General features: G+C 45.3%; 1 protein-coding gene, 1 long non-coding RNA gene, 10 other non-coding genes and 2 pseudogenes across 12 annotated transcripts; 13 read left to right on the forward strand and 1 right to left on the reverse strand.

The window, feature by feature from the left end:
* The first annotated feature begins 456 nt into the window (after positions 1-456).
* Positions 457-528, forward strand: LOC116928179 (annotated as a pseudogene).
* Positions 529-1,305: 777 nt separating this feature from the next.
* On the forward strand, positions 1,306-3,825 carry LOC123474461. The gene is made up of 4 exons (XM_045176676.1): positions 1,306-1,506; positions 1,568-2,803; positions 3,035-3,524; positions 3,587-3,825. The coding sequence occupies exons 1-4, from the start codon at positions 1,306-1,308 to the stop codon at positions 3,823-3,825; spliced, it is 2,166 nt and encodes a 721-aa protein (XP_045032611.1).
* Positions 3,826-5,087: 1,262 nt separating this feature from the next.
* LOC123474705 lies at positions 5,088-5,504 on the reverse strand. Its single transcript, XR_006649636.1, has 2 exons — positions 5,305-5,504; positions 5,088-5,207 (listed from the first exon to the last, which is right to left on the reverse strand). It is a non-coding gene; the product is annotated as an uncharacterized LOC123474705 (long non-coding RNA).
* Positions 5,505-6,569: 1,065 nt separating this feature from the next.
* Positions 6,570-6,652, forward strand: Trnat-ugu. Its single transcript is given in 2 exon segments — positions 6,570-6,605; positions 6,617-6,652. It is a non-coding gene; the product is annotated as a tRNA-Thr (tRNA).
* Positions 6,653-6,765: 113 nt separating this feature from the next.
* On the forward strand, positions 6,766-6,849 carry Trnal-cag. The gene has a single exon. It is a non-coding gene; the product is annotated as a tRNA-Leu (tRNA).
* Positions 6,850-6,944: 95 nt separating this feature from the next.
* On the forward strand, positions 6,945-7,026 carry Trnas-aga. The gene has a single exon. It is a non-coding gene; the product is annotated as a tRNA-Ser (tRNA).
* Positions 7,027-8,722: 1,696 nt separating this feature from the next.
* LOC123474830 lies at positions 8,723-8,828 on the forward strand. The gene has a single exon (XR_006649953.1). It is a non-coding gene; the product is annotated as a U6 spliceosomal RNA (small nuclear RNA).
* Positions 8,829-9,078: 250 nt separating this feature from the next.
* On the forward strand, positions 9,079-10,124 carry LOC123474462 (annotated as a pseudogene).
* Positions 10,125-14,307: 4,183 nt separating this feature from the next.
* LOC123474831 lies at positions 14,308-14,413 on the forward strand. Its single transcript, XR_006649954.1, has one exon. It is a non-coding gene; the product is annotated as a U6 spliceosomal RNA (small nuclear RNA).
* Positions 14,414-14,484: 71 nt separating this feature from the next.
* Trnat-ugu lies at positions 14,485-14,567 on the forward strand. Its single transcript is given in 2 exon segments — positions 14,485-14,520; positions 14,532-14,567. It is a non-coding gene; the product is annotated as a tRNA-Thr (tRNA).
* Positions 14,568-14,680: 113 nt separating this feature from the next.
* Trnal-cag lies at positions 14,681-14,764 on the forward strand. Its single transcript has one exon. It is a non-coding gene; the product is annotated as a tRNA-Leu (tRNA).
* A 95-nt stretch (positions 14,765-14,859) lies between these two features.
* Trnas-aga lies at positions 14,860-14,941 on the forward strand. Its single transcript has one exon. It is a non-coding gene; the product is annotated as a tRNA-Ser (tRNA).
* A 700-nt stretch (positions 14,942-15,641) lies between these two features.
* Positions 15,642-15,747, forward strand: LOC123474832. The gene has a single exon (XR_006649955.1). It is a non-coding gene; the product is annotated as a U6 spliceosomal RNA (small nuclear RNA).
* Positions 15,748-15,818: 71 nt separating this feature from the next.
* On the forward strand, positions 15,819-15,901 carry Trnat-agu. The gene is given in 2 exon segments: positions 15,819-15,854; positions 15,866-15,901. It is a non-coding gene; the product is annotated as a tRNA-Thr (tRNA).
* The last annotated feature ends 6,770 nt before the right edge of the window (positions 15,902-22,671 follow it).

Consider the following 22,671-nt stretch of genomic DNA (forward strand, 5'->3'; position numbering starts at 1 on the left):
ACCTCTCTTCAGCTATCCTTTAATATCTCTAGAAGATTCTCCAAGTTCTTTTGCTATTCCCACTTTTTATCATGTTGTTCCACTTTCTATGCTATTTGTAGTACAGTCGGGTCGCCTGTCTTAAAGAAGAGGAACCTGTCGCGGGGGGACAATAGCAGGTGTGCTTATGTCTTCCTAGGGACGCTACAGACGACGCTGTAGTTACAAATATTAATACTTGTTGTTATGTCATCGGACATTACCCTTTACTAAGTAGAAATTTCAGAATAGAACGAGAAAGTACAATAAAGTCGGGTAACCTTAAGGGAAGGGGCGTATTTTCAAACCTAGTATAAAACAACGATTATTTTCCTTTAGTGGCGCTCTTCTTCCGCTAGAAGTGTAGACGATGGGAAAAGTTTAAATCTTTTATTTCTTGTATTCCGTGTATTTTTTTTCTGTGTCAAGTAAATACAGTGTTTAAAGTGCAGTGTGACAATATACTAAAATTGGAACGATACAGAGAAGATTATCCTGGCCCCTGCGCAAAAGCTGGGGCGTAATCTTCCCTGTCATGGGGTAAGAGGGGAAAAAAGGGGGAGAAAGGGGGAAGAAAGGGGGAAGAAGGGGGAAGAGGAGGAAGAATGCATTTTACTCCGTTTGTCGAGGAACCAATTTATTTTTGGCCAAACTATGAGACGAATATCGTCAAAATATGTTGTTGAAATTGTATTTCATGTCTGTTTGATGCGACAAAATACACTGTGTTTCTTTCAAAAGCTGTAAAGAATAGTGAGCGATTGCTAGCGAGTAGTGACAAAATACATTGCGAATACGCAAACTGAAAAACCGATGCGACCAATACAGGCGCAACGATGCAAAGAATTAAATTTGTAAACAACAAGTTGCTGGCCGTTCGAATGAGTCAAGTAATTCATCGAATCCATTACTGCATGATTCATAAACTCGTAAACGTTTCTTCACGTTTCATCGCATAAGTTTTCAAGGTTGTCAACGATTTTCTTGTTGTTGTTTATTTCGATGTCAACGAGTTGTGCTATGGAATTACTGCATGTAGTGTTTGACAAAGTGGAAGAGGGCCTCAATTTACAAACGAATACAGTTTAAGTATAGAAACCTTAACGGATAGTTCCGTCTTCATCGCCGTACCTTTTCAAGACTGTCGACATTTTCTGATTTGACGTGAACTACTAGTGCTGTGAACCGTGTGGTAAAGCGAAAGTGTGCCTAAATAAACAAAAGAATATAGTGTTCATGCAGTAAAACGCACAACTGCAGTTTCTTCTACTGTTGTGGTGAATAAAAATGCCCAAAGTGGGACTTACCGATAACGAATGGAGAGCCCGTTTGCGCGACTACGCCGCCGGCAAGTTCAAGTTTAGCAAAGGCCAACACCCACGGCCGTCGTCGAAGTGGGCAGCGTCCAAGAAAAAGATTGACAAGTGCGCATTTAATTATAAGGATATATTTGGCCGCCCAGTCAACTGCAATTGTGGCTATCACACGGTAAGGAAAATTAATTTTTGATATATTATAAGTGTATAAAGCGCTAATACCTGATAAGAAGGCCGACGAACCTCGGCCGTCGACTTCGGCCACTTCGTCGCAGCCGCCGCCATCGACTTTGGCCGCTTCGTCACAGCCGTTGCCGACTTTTAAGGGTTCGTCGCTACCACCGCCGACTATTACCACTTCGTCGCAACCGACGCCGACTTTAGCCGATTCATCGCAACCATTGCCGCCTTTCGCCGCTTCGTCGCAGCCGCCGCCGACTTTTACCGATCCATCGCAACCATTGCCGCATTTGGCCGATTCGTCGCAACCATTGCCGCATTTGGCTGATTCGTCGCAACCATTGCCGCCTTTCGCCGTTTCGTCGCTGCCTCCGCCAACTTTCGCCGCTTCGTCTCAGCCATCGTCGACTTTGCGGGGACGAAATGTCGATTTCGCCAACCGTCGTCCCCTAGGCTGGAAGGACACACTGCTGCCCAACGACCAAAGCTGGATCGGGCATGAACTCTTTGCATCCAAAGGTTCACTCGTGATGAACTTGAAGTTGTGGTGGTATCCACCGCCTGTTCCTGGTCCGGATTACACGGCCTCCCCTATGGTGAATCCGTACTTCCATAGTCGACTCTTCTTGTGGATGCCTCGGAAGATGTGGGCCTACAATTTCAACTGCCCGAACTGCGGAAGGAACAACCCACTCACATCTAAAGGGTTGTACAATAGGGTTAGGTCCGTGATAGACGTTAAAAATCGATACTACCTGGCTGCCGAATGCCTCGAGTGCCGTTCTTGCAAAGGCACTTTCATCTCCTATGATTCGCGTCTAATTGAACAGTTCCCTGACGCACTCAAATTCCGTTTCCCCGCCGTCCTGAAGCGCAAGTTCGCCGCTGATAAGGCGGTCGTAGGACTGATGAGGGCTCGGACGATTGGCAACAGTCCGATGGCCGTTTGCAGCGACATATGCGAGCTTCACAGCGAAGAGTACATGCAGAAGACGGTGATGTACTTGTCCGATTGCGCACGGCAGAAACGAAATCGGGAATCCCTTCGATTGCCCTCTTGCCGCTACGAAGATCCTCCCCCCTTTTCCGCCCTCCCGACGGCGAAGTGGTTTCTTGCGACGTATGTCCGCGATGTCTGGTTGCGGCTGGATTACCTGAAAGGAAGCATGACGTCAATCTGCGGGACCATTATAAAAATCGATTCTACGAAAAAAATTACCAGGAAACTCCAAGGCCAGTGGGCTAATACCGCATCCTGGTGCACGAATGTGGGGAACGAGCGAAGTGAAGTGCTCGTATCGCTTCTAACGACGTCCGAGAGAATCTCGAACTTGGGCCGAATGGCAGATGGTATGATGAACCGGTTTTCGAATGCTGGCCAGCCACATCCAATGGTGCTCTACACCGACAGAGACTGCTATAAGCAAGAAGGCCCATCAAAATACCAGAAACTTTTTCACAAATGGGAAAACTTACGTGTCCGACTAGATTGTTGGCCCTTCATGAGACGCATTTCGAAGTCCTGTACGAACGAATCACATCCCCTGTATGGCACTTTTATGGCCCAAGTGTCAACCAGCAATTTCGAGTGGGACGGAAATGACATGGCCCTGCTTCGACGGGCAAAACGGAGCGAGCTGAAATCACTTGGCGTGAGCAATCCCTCCGATAGCGCTGTGGCAAAGGCGATAACCAAATCCGTGCTCGCCCGGCACTGCCGCCGCAAAATAAGAGGGAAGGAGAATTGCGTCCGTTTGTTGGAGAGCATGTTTCTCTCGCTGCTGGACGCTACCGACACCCTTGGCGTTCCGTTACTCCGCGATGAGGCGCTGGATATTTGGGGCAGGGAAAAGCGTCACATCGCTTGTCTACAGGATCCAGAAGGAGTCCAACTTTACACGAGTTCGGGAGAACTGTTGAAAGGAGATGTTTCACTTCCTGTGTACCGATGCGCCCGTGGGTCGACGTCGTTGGAAAGTTTCCACAATCACCTAAAAAATTTCATACCAGGTAAAGAAACAATATTAATTAAAAGTTTTAAAAATATAGATACAGAAATTAAATGTTTACAGGGACGGCAGCGAACGAGTTGCACTTCCAGGCATACCTAGCTGACGGAATATGCCGCTGGAACGCAGCAAGAGCGTCGGAGGCACTAAGTGCAACGCCGCCAAAGACGCGCTCCTTCGACGTCCAAGTTAAGGGTAGGTTTAACCAGCTTTCCAGTGCTATTTTGGATCATCCCGCCGACCCGACGTATCAACCGCCTGCGGAGTATACTGGCGAGCTCTTTGGCGTCGAATACTGCTGAAGGAATCCGATGTGGCGATGGGGGTTTTGGACCTCGATGAGGCCATCGAAAAGGGGATGGACCGCGACGACTTCGGCCGTGACGAAGACGCCTTGAAGGATGAAGGTGTGGAACTTGACATCGCATGCGATGCCATAACGGAACCGGAGCCAGTCGACTTTTCGGAGGACGCCACTGACGAAGGAAGCCGGCGTTCGGTAGACTCACGCTCTATCGAAGGCTGGGACAGAGTCGATAGACTCGCATAAAAAATCCTGCAACTGAAAGGATTGTCGCTGACAGCTGAAGAGACCGAGACCATCACCCGACTGTACGACGACCTATCGCCATTCGACAAGGAGCCTCTCAAGTACTTCCGTACATTCCGGCCAGTCCGTGGTCGATTCGGGCGATCGAAAGCCGCCACCGGACACACTGGCCAAGAGGCGATGAAATGTTGCTTCGTTTCGGGAGGTGCGCCGTCGCTGCCACCTTCTAAAAGCCGAGTCGTTGAGCCATATGTATCCGGCTCTTCAACGAAATTACTTGTGCTGCTAGAGACCCGTACGTGTCTCGCTACTGCCTCATCATTCGCCGTTACAACGAGACCCGAAATCGCATCATGCTAAATCCGGCTTTAGTGGAGCGGACCGGTCTCACCCTTTTCCCAATAAATAAAACGACGCTGTCGTTATGGTAAGTGGGTTCACTTTGCATCTGTTAAAAAAATTTAAATTATCAAATTCAAATTTGCAGGTTAAAAATCAAACAAGAGTTGGAGAAGTCCGGCTACTGCTTCAAGGCAGTACTCTTCCATTACCCGAAGTGTGTTCCAGTGTAGCCTTGCCGGTAGTGAAGTAGCGGACGTCGCAGCCAGCCACACAAGTAAATCCTGTTGTCTTCGCCAAACCAGTGGACACAGTTGGTCAGGCGGCAGTTAGGAGTCGACGAGCTGAACCTGAGGCACAAGGTAAGAATGATGTTGCCTGTCTAGCTCTAAGTAGACGTATTTTATTATTGTATGGTTTTCCAAGGCATTACCGGGTTTCCGTATGACGCGAATCCACCACAATCACGAATGATTGAGCCACAAAGTAGGGAACCAGTTGTCTGTCTTATTCCTAATAGATGTAGTTGAACACTTTATTGTTTTCCAAGGCATTGCAGGGCCTTCGTCAGAGGCAAACCCACCACAATCCCGAACTACTGAGGAACAAGGTGGGGAGGCAGTTGTCTGCCTTGCTCGTAATAGATGTAATTGACTTTTTGTAATTGGTTTTTTCCTTTTTCAAGCCATTGCAGGGCCTTCGTCGGAGGCGAATCCACCGCGAGGACGAGCCCGACGAACCACAGATTAACGTAAAAGGAAGGCTGAAGCCGAAGCAGCAGCAGCGGGCGCAGCTCTTACAGAAAAAAGTGGGCAGGTTAGATTTCATGTTCTTTCACTAACACTAACAATCTTCCCCTTTCGAGAGGCAGGATTGTTCGGAAAGACTATACCTGCCGTAGTTGCGGATTGGTGATGACCGCGGATACGGGACACAGCCAGTCTCGTGGGCTGAGATATTGCCCTTTGAATAATCCTCTGTCAAAGGATGAATGGCTGGAAGAGCAGAGGAAGAAACAGGCTCAATTACCAAAGTGACTGACAGCTGCTCAACATCTTGATTTATTGCATGGTTGCTTCATGCTTGATGTATTTCAACTTTTTTTCATTTCCAACCACTTGTGGAGAGAATAGTGTCTTGAGAAATTAAGAAACTCGATTAGCTTGAAGACAATATGATCAAGTGTTCTTGCTGCACCTACCTTATTCATGTGTTTTTCTCCCATGTTGCCTTGACCCAACTCCAGTGCTTGACAAACACTGGAGTCGTAGAGTTAATCAAGAAAGTGATTTGACATTTCTTAAATGGGTTGTGTTTTGATTCCATGAAGTCATCTCCCGTTGCCCTAAAATGATTACAAAGAAGTTGCTGTGTGCCAAACTAGCTTTTGGTTTCCTGACTTTGATTTCCTATTTTACCATCAAGGGGTTGTTGAAGCACTGAGGAAATGCGAACGAGACCGACATGAGACCTGTACATTTGAGTATGCACTTAAATCACATATGCCTTTAGCGAGAAAATGTGTGAAAATGAGAATTCCTTGAAAATGAATTCTTTCTTGCCTTCTTGCCCAACTTTCTTTTAGCATTCCTTTCGTTGGGATTAAAACGTAAAACGGCGCGAGTGAAATTTATAACAAAAAACGAGAAGCCCCGGCTTTTTGCTGCTAGCCCAGTAACTGTGTTGACAGTGTACTGCACCGGTAAAGCCGTCTGCTCCATGTTGGGCAAATAGTGGGCAAGGGCCCATGAAGCCTGCAGTTTCGAGCTCGATCTCGGTAAAAACGCGAAGAAATGTGACCTAACGGGCACCAAATGATAAGGAATTCTGAAAAAAAACGTGCTGATGGCGGAACTATGCTCCTAAAATGTACGCGTGAGCGTGAAATTTGCGAAAAACTGTTTTGGCAGCCATCCTCCTTGCGGCCTTCTTTCACATTAGCGTTCCAATTGTTTCAATTGTTTCAAATTTTGTTCCAATTGTTCCAATGGCATCCAAATATTTCAAATGTTTCAAATTACAGCGAAGAAAAGGGCCCGCGTAGCGCAAGGATGACACGCAAAATCATGAAGCGTTCCACATTTTTGGCCATGTTCATTAAGTAAACCAAAACCCGTCTAATACAGATAGCTATGTCTTTGCGAGTTGATCCTATCAGCCTTCTTAGCTCAGTGGCAGAGCACTAGTCTTGTATACACCTGGCTAACTAGGGGTCATGAGTTCAATTCTCATAGAGGGCACAGTGCACTGAAGACATATATATAATTGTTAACATACGCGTAGCCACAAAATCATGATCACAATGTAAGTGAAATACAGGGGACCACTCCCCAAAATTATTCAAAGGCATTCAGTCAGGATGGCCGAGCGGTCCAAGGCGCTGCGTTCAGGTCGCAGTCCAGTTCTCTGGACGAGGGTTCGAATCCCTCTTCTGACACACACGTAAAAGATTTATATCAAAACCAATTGAAGTAGATCAGCTGTTAATGAGTTATAGCGGGTTTTCATCAATTGTTCTGACACTATTTAACAGCAGATGTGGCCGAGTGGTTAAGGCGACTGACAAGAAATCAGTTTCCCTTCGGGAGCGTAGGTTCGAATCCTACCATCTGCGTTGCGGTGGGTAGCGCGCGTAACGATAAGAAAACTAGGAAATTGCGCTGCTTACTATTACAGTTACTATACGTGAGAATTGAATGAGATTTTTGTTAATACTTACTGAAGTTTGCTCAGTTGTCACGCACACCATTTCTATTGATAGTACTCAACTGAATCTAAAGATTCATGTCCCTTCGATAGCTCAGTTGGTAGAGCGGTGGACTGTAGCATTGTACAAAGATATCCATAGGTCTCTGGTTCAACTCCGGTTCGAAGGACTGTACACTTGATTTCTTTTCTGTTTGTTTTTTGTCTCTGTTCGTTGCAATGCTTTCAAACAAATCTGGCTTTTTACACCACGTACAAATTCCCCACCGTGATGGTGCACCAGAATGAGAAACGTGCTCGCTGGTAAAAAAAAGAGAGCATAGATTCACGATTGTTATACGCCATGGATTGAGCAGAAGTTCCTGGACGTTAGCTGCACTAATTCAATACATCGTTGAATACTCTTTCGTCAAGTCGGCCCAAGAGCACTGCGCATGGGGGACACACAAAAGCAAATATCTGAATACAGTTCATTTTAGGAAATCTGACAGCTGACTGACTATCATTATTCAATAGATCATTTCCACGTACAAACAACGTTAAGCTGCAGCAACGGATTGGACTTGAAAAATAAGAGGTACAGTATGTTCCAAAAAAATCCGACCACCCTTTTCAAATAAAAATGCCCCCTATTGTCAAATAGCACAATTTCATCGAGTTTTAGGCCAAATTGAAGCACATGGTAAAATGTGGAAAAACCATGTAAGAAATTGCCATGGAAACGAGACAACCATTAGTTAGCTCGCATCCTTACATCAGTGTGTGCTGGGAATACTTGCCGTTAGGCATAGCCAAGAATTTTACAAAGTTTTATAATTTTTTGACTCTACTGGTCTACGCGAGACAGACTAAAGGAATGGAAGTTTTGTTTCTATGGCAACCAAACATTTGTTGTAGGCGGATTTGCTTAACCAACAAAAACAAAAGAATACTTTAATTATATCATTATTAAATTATAATAATATAATATAAATCACAACTTATTAAAAAATAACAATTGGAATTAATAATATATATTAAATATATTAATTATAATAGTGACTTATTAAGTATTCTTTTAATGAAGACGTTTCAAAACAAAAGAATGCATAATAATTTACTATTGTAATAAATAAATCTAATATTCATAAATAGAAATTATATATTATTTTATTTCAGTTAAAAAGTTTTTATAAATAGTAATTTAAATTATATTATTATAATTTAATAATGATATAATAAAAATATTCTTTTGTTTTGGGGGTTGAGCAAATCGACCTAAAATAAATGTCTGGTTGCCATAGAAACAAGATTTCCATTCCTTTACTCTGTCTCGCGTAGACCAGTAGAGTAAAAAAATGGTAAAACTTTGTTAAATTCTTTGCTATGCCTAACGGCAAGTATTCCCAGCACACACTGATGTAAGGATGCGAGCTCACTGATGGGTGTCTCGTTTCCATGGCAATTTCTTACATGGTTTTCCACATTTTACCATTTGCTTAATTTGGCCTTAAAACTCGATACAATTGTGCTATTTGACAATAGGGGGCATTTTTATTTGAAAAGGGTGGTCGGATTTTTTTGGAACATACTGTACAAAAGCTTTGGTCGGCATTATTGTTACTGTATTCCACACGGAATACATATACTAAAATTGGAACGATACAGAGAAGATTAGCATGGCCCCTGCGCAAGGATGACACGCAAAATCGTGAAGCGTTCCACATTTTTACGACGGGTCCCGTTAGTACTTGGATGCAGACGTGTTTTTTTGTGTTCTCCTGTTTCCCCATCAATTTGTGAGTTTATTGCTGATTTTCATTACTTTTTTTTGTTATTTTCATGTTCTAGAGTGTTTATTTTGTATAGTTTTCTTGTTTTTCTCTTGTTTTCCCCAAATTTATCCTTTTCGGTGTTTTGTTTACTTGTGTGGGGGCCCCCCCTTCCCCCTTGGCAGTTTGTTTACATTGTCTAGGGGACAATGGCTGCCAAGTGGCTCAATAGTGTAGATGTCGATTTTGGGGTTCAATTCCCGAGATTGAGTATGCGTGCGGTACATGGGTTCGTGCGTAGTTTGAAGGTTGAGCCACAGGATCTCTTAGGCCTAGTTGCTGTGCTAGATACGAGAAATCAGGTCGCTAGAATTAAGTTTACGACAGAGGCATACACCTCAAATTTTTTGTCCCAACACAGTGGTATCGTCAGGACGGAATTGGAAGGGAAAGAAGTTAATGTAGTCATCAGGGACAGTAATATTCCGGAGAAATTTGTCAGAATTGCAGGGATTCCACAGAATCTAGACTTGGGAGTAGTAAAGACACGTCTGAAGGAATTTGGAACCATAATTGATGCTCGTTGGGAACGCTATCGGGTGGCAGAGGATGACGTTTTATACCCTGTCCTTGCCACTTGGATGATAGTACGAATGACGTTGACTAAGAATATTCCCTCATACATTACTATTGGCAGCTATCGTGCCATGGTAAAGTATGAGGGACAAAACCTACTTGCAGACTGTGTGACGACGAAACCCATTTTAGCTACAACTGCCCAACTTTGAGACGTAATAAGGAACCTATCATTGTCCAAAAGCCCAGTAATAAAATGACTAAAAAGACAGAGACAGTACCGGAAAAACCCGTCACTCTACCCTTAGATGTAGACCCCATGGTTTCTAAGGCCCTTCTTGAGTGTGGATTACAAAGTTCACTCTCAGGGGGGACTCCCAACTTAGAAATTTCTCCCACCGAACAACCCGTTAAATCCACAGACGACCCACCACGACAGACTCCGCCCGCTCAAATGATAATCCCTGAAACACAACCTGATGACTCGGAACCTATGACAATTTCCATGGAACCAGTGGAACCCAATTTGGGGGAAGTTGAGTCCATGGAAACTGACAAAACAAGTGACCACCTGAAAGTTCCCACTGTACCACAAAGCAAACGTTTCAAACCAACATTGACACCCCAGAATTCTAGACCAACCTTGTCCACTTCTCAACCCAAGAAACCATTTAAATGACTGCAAAGCTAAAAATCGCATCTATCAACATTGGAGGGATTAGGTCAGTCGAGCGACGTCAAATTCTTTTTAACTTCTGCAGGGACGGTAACCTAGATATCGTGGGACTTCAAGAGGTAGCATTTCATTCTTGTCCAATTATTGAAAGTCGCTACCGTTTGTTGGCAAATGTCGGTCCCAACAAAAATGGAACAGCCATTCTCATTAGACATGGTCTGGACTATTCTCGATTACTTCTAGAACCCGACGGAAGGCTTATATCTATTGACGTGAAATGTTTCACGTTCATTAATATCTATGCTCCGTCAGGTAGTCACGTAAAAACCGAGAGAAACAACTTTCTTCGTCAAACCGTCCCTGCTTACACAATAACTACTCGACTGCCCTTCGTGTTGATGGGCGATTTTAACTGCGTAGACGACATCCAAGATAAGGCATGTCCGACTCCTTCTCTTCCCAAAGTAATATTATCAGCTATGCTTTGAAAGAGATGGTTACTGGTCTTGATCTGGTAGATATCTGGAAAAAGCTAAATAAAAGTGAACCGGGGCACACCTTTTACCATCCCTCCGGTTCTTTTCGACTTGATAGGATATATGCTAGCCGATCTTTTGCAGAGAATTTTGTAAATATTTATTTGCAATCTTTGTCGGTTAGTGATCATCAATCGGTACAATCAACTTTTACCTGCAATCTCGATCTCCCACATCGTACTAGATCCCCTGCTGGTTTGTGGAAATTAAATACTTCCATACTGTCAGAAGAAGGCTATCAAAACTATGTAAAAAATTTTATTCATGAATCTGCCAATCATCCTCTTAGGGAAAGTAATGTCGCAAATTGGTGGGAGAGTGTACTGAAACCAGGTATCAAACGCATTTCGGTAGATTATTCTAAACAAAGAGCTAGAATGATTAGGGAAACGAAATTTTTCTACCAGTCCTGCATTCAGGAGATGGCCGAAGCAGATACCTTTGATTGGGTTGCCTTTCACCAGTTGAGGAAATTCTCAAAGTCTTGGGAGGAGAGCACACTTAAAGGGTATGGGATTCGTTCCCGCTGCTTTGAAGGCCAAGAGGTGGAGGAAGCCAATATTTTTCATGTAAATAGAGCTAGAGTTAACTACCGAAAATATCGTATTGATAAAATCATTGCCTCTAATGGCACATGCTTATCGACCAAAGAGGACATTTCAGGAGAGATTATTTCACATTTCAGTAAAATTTTCAAAAATCAACCTTCTCCTGACATACTGGCAGGTACTGATTTTCTTGAGGGAGTAAGAGATTGCTTTAAGCCAACCCCAAACCTGACTGCACCAATTTCCCTCCTTGAGATTAAAGCTGCTCTGATGGCGATGAAATCAAACAAGTCTCCTGGCACCGATGGCATTCCTTACGAGTTTTACGTAGAATTTTGGGACGTGATCGCACCCCATTTCTTGGATATGTTCAATCATATCCTTGAAAGGGAAACTCTTACGTCATCGCAGGGCCAAGCGGCGATCAGGCTAATTCCCAAGTCTTCAGGGCTCTGTGGAATTTCTAATTTTCGGCCAATTTCTCTTCTGAATTGTGACTACAAAGTCATGGCATCTGTTTTAGCGAGACGATTGAGGCAGACACTGTCATCTACCATAGGGCCTCATCAAAAAGGTGGGGTACCTGGTAGATTGATTTTTGACAATTTAATGCTTTATAGAGATGTCATTCAATTCGTTGATGACCGGGGATGCCATGACTCTTCCAACTTTGCGATTCGGGGTATGGGCGCTGCCGTTGTTGGAGTTGACTTTGAAAAGGCCTACGACCTGGTTAACAGGGAAGTCCTCTGGAGGATTCTGGATGTCATGGGCTATCCCACCACCTTCATCCGTTGGCTACAGACTATGTATTCTGTAACAGGAATGTCAATTCTCAACGGATCGGAGGTGGCTGGGGTGCTTTCTGATATTCAATCAATTCGCCAGGGATGCCCCCTATCTGTCCATCTCTTTATTCTATACATTGAGCCGTTACTGTTGCGTTTATCTCGAGTTCTCCAGGGCATATCATTGTTTAATGAAAAACTCACTGTCAGAGCCTTCGTTGATGACGTCACCATTTTCATTTCTTGTGACGAAGATTTTACCAGGGCAGGACAGGTCCTTGACTTGTTCTGCCAGTGGACAAAGGCAAGGATGAATAAGGAGAAAACAAAAGCCCTGGGACTCGGGACTTGGAGCTCTAGGATGACTTGGCCTCTTGAGTGGCTTGTGTCGGCACAAACATTGTCCCTATTAGGAATTAAATTCTCTCACTCCATAGTTGAGACAGCTGATAGGGTTTGGAATGATGCATTCGGCTCTCTAAATGGTATTCTGCGAGAGAATGCCTGTCGACGTTTCAATCTATACCAGAGGGTTATTTTCCTGAAGTCGAAGGCTCTCTCCGGAACTGTGTTTATTGCACAAGTATTACCATGTAAACAAAATATGGCTGACCAGGTTTTAAAGGCTATCATGAAATTTCTATGGATTGGAAAAGTTGAAAGGCCGAACAAAACTGTAGTTTATCGTCCTGTTAGTCAAGGGGGACTGGGAATGGTCAACACACATCTTTTTTACCGTTCCCTTTTCTTGTGTCCTATGTATAAAGTCCTGACAGGCCCCAATAGTCCAGAAAGCTCTCTACTTCGTTATTGGATGTCCTTTCCTCTTCGAACCGTACTACCTTTCTACAAGAACAACACCGTACCCGTTGCAGTTATGAAGAGGCCCACTTACCTTCAGGAACCCCTGCACCAAATAAAACAACTATTTGCCTCTTCGATCCTGGTGCAGGGGAGTCCAATGGTGCACAGGAAAACATACAACCATTGGATCCTGGAGGTGACCACTTTGGGGAAGCTGGAGATCCTAAGGCCTAACCTGGATTGGCCACGTATCTGGAAGGAGACTGCAGCCCTGCCAAGCAACATCAGAGAAACCATGTTCCTTTTCACCCAGCGACTTCTCCCTACCAGGACCAGATGCCATCGGTTAGATCCTTCCAAAGATGCAACATGTCCAATCTGCCATCAGCACCCAGAAACCGATGAGCATCTGACATTCCAATGTCCTGAACGCCACATCGTTTGGAGCTGGTTGGAAGGAACCATACGTCAAATGGGCTGCAAGTCTTCCAAAGAAGATCTCATTCGTGGCCATTTTGGGCCAATAGGTAATCTCCGGCAAACATTTACTCTTCTGGCTGCATACATCTTCATCACCTGGAAAGCAAGAAATACCCATCGTATCCCTCGCCAAGAAGAAGTAGAGAGCTTATGGAAAGCACTTTTTCCTCCCAGTCCACTCCTTTCCATTTAGTCTTCCCTTTTAGTTCCGTTTTGTTCTTTTATATTGCTTTTGTATATATTTCCCTGCCTCTATTTGTAAATCCTTTGTTTATTTTTGTTTTTTTGGTGTCTGCTAGACAATTGCTTTTGTTTACCTTTGGTTTTTTGTTTTTCTTGTATTAATCTACCTCAATATTTGTTCGCATTTGTTTGTTTTTGTTAGTCGACCAATTAACGGGACCTACATTGTCAAATTTTTGCTTTTCTTCCCCTTTAATCGTCTGCATCCAAGGAAAATAATAATTTGTATCTTTGTTTTCTTTTGTTTTGATAAATGTTAGAGTGCCATGAAAATTAACTGATAATAAAAGAGGATTTTACAAAAAAAAAAAAAAAAATAGGTTACTGGTTCAACTCCGGTTCGAAGGACTGTACACTTGATTTCTTTTCTGTTTGTTTTTTGTCTCTGTTCGTTGCAATGCTTTCAAACAAATCTGGCTTTTTACACCACGTACAAATTCCCCACCATGATGGTGCACCAGAATGAGAAACGTGCTCGCTGGTAAAAAAAAGAGAGCATAGATTCACGATTGTTATACGCCATGGATTGAGCAGAAGTTCCTGGACGTTAGCTGCACTAATTCAATACATCGTTGAATACTCTTTCGTCAAGTCGGCCCAAGAGCACTTCGCATGGGGGACACACAAAAGCAAATATCTGAATACAGTTCATTTTAGGAAATCTGACAGCTGACTGACTATCACTATTCAATAGATCATTTCCACGTACAAACAACGTTAAGCTGCAGCAACGGATTGGACTTGAAAAATAAGAGGTACAAAAGCTTTGGTCGGCATTATTGTTACTGTATTCCACACGGAATACATATACTAAAATTGGAACGATACAGAGAAGATTAGCATGGCCCCTGCGCAAGGATGACACGCAAAATCGTGAAGCGTTCCACATTTTTGGCCATGTTCATTAAGTAAACCAAAACCCGTCTAATACGGATGGCTATGTCTTTGCGAGTTGATCCTATCAGCCTTCTTAGCTCAGTGGCAGAGCACTAGTCTTGTAAACACCTGGCTAACTAGGGGTCATGAGTTCAATTCTCATAGAGGGCACAATGCACTGAAGACATTTATATAATTGTTAACATACGCGTAGCCACAAAATCATGATCACAATGTAAGTGAAATACAGGGGACCACTCCCCAAAATTATTCAAAGGCATTCAGTCAGGATGGCCGACCGGTCCAAGGCGCTGCGTTCAGGTCGCAGTCCAGTTCTCTGGGCGAGGGTTCGAATCCCTCTTCTGACACAAACGTAAAAGATTTATATCAAAACCAATTGAAGTAGATCAGCTGTTAATGAGTTATAGCGGGTTTTCATCAATTGTTCTGACATTAACTAACAGCAGATGTGGCCGAGTGTTTAAGGCGACTGACTAGAAATCAGTTTCCCTTCGGGAGCGTAGGTTCGAATCCTACCATCTGCGTTGCGGTGGGTAGCGCGCGTAACGATAAGAAAACTAGGAAATAGCGCTGCTTACTATTACAGTTACTATACGTGAGAATTGAATGAGATTTTTGTTAATACTTACTGAAGTTTGCTCAGTTGTCACGCACACCATTTCTATTGATAGTACTCAACTGAATCTAAAGATTCATGTCACTTCGATAGCTCAGTTGGTAGAGCGGTGGACTGTAGCATTGTACAAAGATATCTATAGGTCACTGGTTCAACTCCGGTTCGAAGGACTGTACACTTGATTTCTTTTCTGTTTGTTTTTTGTCTCTGTTCGTTGCAATGCTTTCAAACAAATCTGGCTTTTTACACCACGTACAAATTCCCCACCGTGATGGTGCACCAGAATGAGAAACGTGCTCGCTGGTAAAAAAAGAGAGCATAGATTCACGATTGTTATACGCCATGGATTGAGCAGAAGTTCCTGGACGTTAGCTGCACTAATTCAATACATCGTTGAATACTCTTTCGTCAAGTCGGCCCAAGAGCACTGCGCATGGGGGACACACAAAAGCAAATATCTGAATACAGTTCATTTTAGGAAATCTGACAGCTGACTGACTATCACTATTCAATAGATCATTTCCACGTACAAACAACGTTAAGCTGCAGCAACGGATTGGACTTGAAAAATAAGAGGTACAAAAGCTTTGGTCGGCATTATTGTTACTGTATTCCACACGGAATACATATACTAAAATTGGAACGATACAGAGAAGATTAGCATGGCCCCTGCGCAAGGATGACACGCAAAATCGTGAAGCGTTCCACATTTTTGGCCATGTTCATTAAGTAAACCAAAACCCATCTAATACGGATAGCTATGTCTTTGCGAGCTGATCCTATCAGCCTTCTTAGCTCAGTGGCAGAGCACTAGTCTAGTATACAACTGGCTAACTAGGGTTCATGAGTTCAATTCTCATAGAGGGCACAGTGCACTGAAGACATTTATATAATTGTTAACATACGTGTTACAAACTTTCACGCGCATTGGAGACGTTGTAGCAGAGATGAGATGAGGAGGATGAAAAAATAATGACAATGAAATATGACTTGAGGGATCGAACACTTTATTTCTATGTAGATGTGGTGGGGGAGACAATTTTACCGACGTGGTAGAGAGAGAGAGAGACTAGGGGTACCTTTTTCTTCGATACTGGATTTTACACTCAACCAAAAAGGGGGCAAGGGCTTCTTAACGTTAACATAAATTTAAAGGGCCCTTGCCACCTACAATCCTGCCCGTGAGGGCAGCACCGTAGGTGACAGCGGGCCCACCTGTTCACAGGTACAAACAAAAAGGGAATAAAAACAAAAAAGAACAAAACAGTTTTCAGGAAGACAAAATTACCACCCCCAAAAAATGGCACGTCGACGTTCAATTTTCTTTCGGCAGGAGCCTCTTGTAGGAGCTCCGAGGGCCACAGAGGATCTGGTGATGGTCTCCCACCTTGCAGAGATTGCAGCACCGAGGATGCGGGCAATCGGCCAGGGTGGTGTGGCCAGCAACAGAGGTGGGCAAAAAACACCCGAAGCAACGATGCTGCGTGAAAAGAAGCTCCAGGCGATCTTGATTGGTGAGAGTCATAAACTCCTCACATTCCGCAATCTTCAACGTGCAGCGGTAAGATCCCGGCTTCTCCAAATGCTCGGGCAAAAAACAGCGGATGGTCGGGGTGTGACGGGGCACAACGTACTTCGGGGCGTCGGGAATTGGAACCGTTACGTGGACGTTTTCGGTTACCTCCTTTTCCCGAATCTTGCGCAGCAGGTCTCCCACAAATCCACTCAACATTTTCTCCCTCTCAGCTCGGTAGTGGACCTGGACGTTGACGAGATCTTCAGCTCCCTGAGCGATTTCTTCGTTCAGGCGAAGGACCACGCGCTGATGGGCGTAAATGACGTCCACGGCTTCCTTTCGGGCTTGAACCAAATGAAGTTGATTTTCCTTTAGATTCCGCACACACTCCTCTTCCTTTTCACGGGACTCCTTCAACTTGTTTTTGATGGATGCGGCGGATTCGGCTGGATTTTGGGCCATAGTGAACGTTGACGGCGAGAGATGATTAGCACACACAATGATGAAGTAGCACACACCAAGTCAAAGGGTAAACTGTCGCCTGCTGTTCGTAAGGGACTAAACAGTTTCCCTAAGCGGTCAAGGGTTAAACAGTAGGCGACCTAATTTTGCCTTTGCCCTTTGAACTAAGTATAGGTGGCGTTGCCGTCGGAAATTTTACAATGCGGTTTTGGGGTTCCCACTTTTTACATTGTTGCATATGACTATAAACCAGTTTTACATTTTACATTGTGACATTAGACATTTTACAATTTTACAATTTTACCATTTTACAATTTATACCACCTTTTTTACTTTCTTACAGGAATTGACTATTTACATTACATTTTGACCTAACGATCTCGATTTTTACTCAGGTGACCCAATTTTTTCATTTTCTACGTAAACGTCCTGCTCTTTGGCCGTAGCCATAACACAGAGCTTAGTCACTGGACGAATACAGGGGTTTTTGTGGTTGCTGATTTGCACTTTTACCACTCGTACAACGTTATCAGAGTCACTGGGGAGAACCTCTATCACTTTTCCCAACGGCCACTGTCCACGTAGAGTATTCGGCTCAATGACGAGTACTAGGTCTCCGACGGTAACGTTTGGCCGATTTTCCGACCATTTTCTTCTTTCCGTCAGGTGTGGAACGTATTCACGAAGCCATCTGTTCCAAAAATGTTGTATGATGGCCTGGCTTTGGAGGAATTGTTTTGCTGTGACGTCCATGTTCTCAGCATCTCCCAACTTTAGCGGCACGTAGGGACGGGCTCCTCCATGAAGAAAGTGATTCGGCGTTAACGGATCGGGATCTTCGGGATCCATGCTGAGGTGGGTTAGTGGCCGAGCGTTCAAAAGGGCTGCTACTTCTGCGATCACCGTTCTTAGGACCCGATCGGTGACTAAACGATTCCCGACGCTGACCTTCATGGCTCACTTGCACGATTGCACGAGCCTTTCCCAAACTCCACCGAAATGGGGTCCGTGAGGAGGAGAGAAATGCCACTCTATTTGTTGGCATGCCATCTTCGACTGCAACTCCTGGTGTTGTTTGACTAACTCCGTTAGAGCTTGTCGGAGTTCTTGTTCCCCAGCTACGAGATTTGTTCCGTTGTCACTGTAAACAACGTTCGGCTTTCCACGTAAACTCACGAACCGAGTGAAACATAGCATGAATTCTTCGAGACTGAGGCCGTCGGAGACTTCTAGGTGAACGGCTCTAGTTGTTAGGCACGTAAACAGGCATACCCAACGTTTCTCGTGTCTACATCCTCTTCCACCGACTCGTACCGTTAGAGGGCCGAAGTAATCGATTCCAGTATATGCGAAAGGTGGAAGATAGGGAGTAAGCCTGTGAACTGGTAACGATGCCATGAGTGGCGGAATGGGTTTCGATGATCTCCGCTTGCAAGGCCAGCAGGTGTTGACAACCGATTTGATGACGTTACGTCCAGAGATTATCCAGTAACGTGAACGTAAATCCGCCAACAATCTTTCAGATTTAATGTGGAGATTCCGTGTGTGATGACCCCATACAATACGCTGCGTCAGGAGTTGATCGGCTGGAAGCAGGATGGGATGCTTCGTGGAATAATCAACTGGAGCCTGAAGTATACGTCCGCCTACACGTAGCTGACCTGTTTCATCAGGAAAGGCCTAAACGTGCGTAGTTTTGACTTCAGAGGCAACTCTAAGCTCTTTTTCAAGGCGTAAATTTCTTCCGCAAATGCAAGTCCTTGGGTGCGTTTAACACAAAGCGTGAGGGCCGTCATCATGTCTTCGGCCGTCAACTCCCCCACGGTTGGCTTGTAAATTCCCATCTTAGCTCTGGCGTTGGTCGCGAACCTTCTGCACCAAGCGATAACTCTTTGGATCTTGAGTAAGCTGGAATACCTTTTTACACAGTCATCAATCGGGTGATTTTCGTCTTTCGTTTTGACTGCGAAGACTCGAATTACGTTAACGTCCCTTTCTTCCGGCTCTGTGATCTCTTCCCAAATATCCCACTCCGACGGATCGAGTTTCAGGAACGATGGACCCTCGTGGAATTTCACCAACTCGTCGACGTTCTTCGGGTCAATGCCACGACTACACAGGTCCGCTGGATTGTTAATTCCGGAAACGTGACGCCATTGTCTTCCATTCGTGTTCCGGAGGATTCTGCCAACCCGATTGTTCACGAAGGTTTCAAATCGGCAAGTGCGGGAATGGATCCAACGTAAGACGGTTTGAGAGTCGGTGTGGAAGGTAACTTCACGTAAATCGATTTCGAGCTCCCGACAGATTATTAGGGCAATATTTAAGCCTTCTACAGCAGCCTGCAACTCTAATCTTGGGATCGTGAGTCCTTTTACTGGTGTTACGTGTGTTTTAGCCATGACAAAGGATACGTTGATCGACTGGTCTTCGAAGATGAAACGGAAGTACGCCACAGCTCCAAATCCTTTTGTGCTTGCATCCGTAAATACATGCAGGTGCTGCTGCGTCCAACGACCACGTTGATGCCGGAAACATCTTGGTACTGTTAACAACTCCAGGTTATCCAGATGCTCGTACCAGTAGTGGAAGCGTTGGCCTAATTCTTCGGGGATAGGGTCATCCCAGCCGATCCTTTTCTCGTACGTCCATATATCTTGCAGAAGTGACTTCATTAAGAAAACAACAGGAGCGACGAGTCCCAACGGGTCGTAGACACTGGAGATTATACTGAGGAAATTTCTTTTGGTGAGAACGTCATGGCTTTGCTGCTTCCGTATCTTGAACGTCAGCATATCCGTTTCTCCGTTCCACATCACTCCAAGTGTTCGCTCGATGGGCAACTTCTCCAAATCAAGGTCCAGTGTTGGTGAAGCCAAACCGAACTCACGTAGAGCCGATATAACCTTCCTTGATGAGGACGTCCACTTCGTTAGATTGAAACCGCCTAGTTGTAAGAGTTTCTTCATCTGGCGGGCCCGTTTTACTGCCTCGTCTTCGGAATCAAAGGAATCGAGGTAGTTGTCAACGTAAAAGTTTCTTCGAACGCTCTCTGCTGCCTCCGGATACTGGTCGCGATGATCGTCTGCAGTCCGATTTAGGGCGAAAATACAGGTCGTTGGGGAAGATACCGATACAAAGACGTGGACAGTCATTTGGTACGTTAACGGAACTTGATTACTGCCAGGCGTTCGATAGACAAACCGGTAGGCCGCCTGGTCTTCTACTGGGACCTTCACTTGGTGAAACATCTTCTCGATATCTGCGCCAACTGGTACCAGGTTCCTTCGGAAGCGTAGTAGGACACCGATTAGGCTAACGAGAAGATTGGGTCCACGTAACAGGTTCTGGTTGATCGACGTTCCCCCATACTCGGCGGCTCCGTCGAATACAACTCGAACTTTGGTCGTAGAGCTGGATGGGCTTACGACGCCGTGGTGCGGTAAATACCACGTTCTACTTGACTCCTTCCGCAACTCTTCGGTCGTGAGGAGTCTGGCTTGATCTAGGCCAATGTACTCCTTAACAACTACATCATACTTCTGGGCGAAGTCTACATCTCGTTGAAATCGCCTCTCCAGAGAATAAAGTCTCTTCAATGCAGTTGCCCGATTGTCCGGAAGGTTTACGTTGTCGGTTTTCCACATAAGGCCGACTTGATACCGGTTACCAACATTCTTTACTGTTGACTCGAGGATACGCTGCCCACGTAGATCGTCTTCAGAGAGAACAGGCTGCTCCATGTCTACGTCTTTCGCCTCCAGCTGCCAGAATTTCTTGACTAACTCGTTGAGGTCTTCGGGACGTTCCTCTGCTACTATGTGGGCGATGAACGGACGCCCATCTTGTGGCGGGCCCGTTTGACCACCCAGGCACCAACCAAACGGTGTTTTGAAGGCGATAGGCCCAATTGTTCCAGCCGGCGGCTTGACGGAATCTACGTGATCGTGGGCTTCTGCTACGTCAATTCCAATTAATACTCCAACGTCTTCGGGTTGTATGTTCGGGACATCAAGACCGCGTAGGTGTGTCCAGGACTCCATTTGACGAGGGTTGATTGGAGGGTTCGGCGTCACCTTCAAATTGTCGACGGCGTAGGCGTGTTTAACTTCAAACCGGCTTGTTCCGTCGACGGACGAGAGGGAGAAATCCACAACGGCAGCTTGGACGTTTGATGTGGCTCCATCATAAGAGACAACGTTGATACGTTTATGCTGACCAACGAGTCCCAACCTTTTTACTAAATCTCTCCTGATCAGTGTGGTGTCACTTCCGGTATCCAGGAATCCGAAAGTGTCGACCCATCTTGTACCGACGCTAATACGAACGGGTACAATCTTGAAACGTACACGTCGCTTTACCGGTTCCTTCTGGGTTAGTGTCCCAAGGAATGCAGTCGATGTAGACGCTGATGGAGACGTTGGATCCGATAGTTTCCTCAGTGGAATGAACTCAGACCCGTGAAGCAAGGGATGATGTCTTGATCCAGTGCATCGACCCATGGTACATTTGATGTCCCTGGGACACTCCTTGCGTTCATGTTTGCCGGTTAGGCATAGTAGACACCTCCCGGACTTAAATACGACTTCAGCCCTTTTCGTGGGCGTGAAAGACATAAACAGGTTACAGCTGGCCAAGTTGTGAGCCCTGTCGTTACAAGCTAGGCACCTCCATTGGTCAGTCTTTTCGGCCGCTTTCTCCTCCGTCTTCAGTGGTTTTCCCTTGGGAGCAGCCTCCGGAGGTGACGACGCCGTTGATTTAGAGCCCTCTTCTGTCGAAACGTGTCCAATGGTCGACGTGTGAGTAGCGTTCTGTTTCTTGACAGGCTTCTTCTCATCAAACCGTACTTTGGACGTCGACGTAGGCAAGGACTCAAATATGTTTTTTCCATGTTCCTTGCTCATGGATTTTACGGTTACCCAGTCGTCCAGGTCCAGAACGTTTAGCTCTGCACCGGTTCTCTTTCGTTTTTCATTCCACTTCTCTTTAAGGTACGTCGTCAGCTTTGCTTCCATGGCCATCAGAGTAGTACGGCTATGAAGCTCGTGGGCATATCTTGATTGTGACAGCGTCACCACTGCTCCATGCAACCGGTTTGGAAAAGTCTTGAGGCTCGCCGCATCTTGGCTCTTCAAAGGTGGAATCTGCAGCAGGACATCGAGGTACGTTTGATCCATGACTTCGGTGCGGCCGTAAACTGCATCGAGTCGTTCCCACACCACGGAGTACATAGCCTCATCGGCGAGGCACTCGCCGATCTCATTCCGGACCTCCTTCGACAGCAGCTCTTCCAACACGAACAGTAGGGCAGGAGAACCGTTGTATTCTTGTTCGTATAAGGCTCGAAATTTAGCCTTAAACCGGGCGTAGTTCTTCGGATTTCCATCAAACGGCTGGATCGTGAAGGTCGGAGTATGTGGACGACTACAGCAGCCGCCATGAGGATGGTTGGCAGGGCCAGCGGCAGGTGGAGGTTCAGGGGTCGTGTCCGAAGACGTATCGTCCCCAGGGGGTGGGCATGGATTGCAGGTTGAAGGCATGATGGGCAAGGGTCTTCGGGTAGGATCCTGTGCAGAGGTACCGGCTGGAACGTAACGATTGGACAAGTCTCTACGGTGCATTACTGTGGCCTCAATTGACTTTAAGGACGCCCGAGCAGG

The sequence above is a fragment of the Daphnia magna genome, linkage group LG7 (genome assembly GCF_020631705.1).
Source record: "Daphnia magna isolate NIES linkage group LG7, ASM2063170v1.1, whole genome shotgun sequence".
In the NCBI taxonomy this organism is placed as follows: domain Eukaryota; kingdom Metazoa; phylum Arthropoda; class Branchiopoda; order Diplostraca; family Daphniidae; genus Daphnia; species Daphnia magna.

Excerpts from the sequence above, each read along its gene's own strand:
- LOC123474461 (XM_045176676.1), top strand. The coding sequence starts at position 1,306 with ATGCCCAAAGTGGGACTTACCGATAACGAATGGAGAGCCCGTTTGCGC. Across the intron at positions 2,804-3,034 it reads TGGGGAACGAGCGAAGTGAA|TCCTGTACGAACGAATCACA; the intron begins GTGCTCGTATCG and ends CGCATTTCGAAG. Across the intron at positions 3,525-3,586 it reads CCTAAAAAATTTCATACCAG|GGACGGCAGCGAACGAGTTG; the intron begins GTAAAGAAACAA and ends AAATGTTTACAG.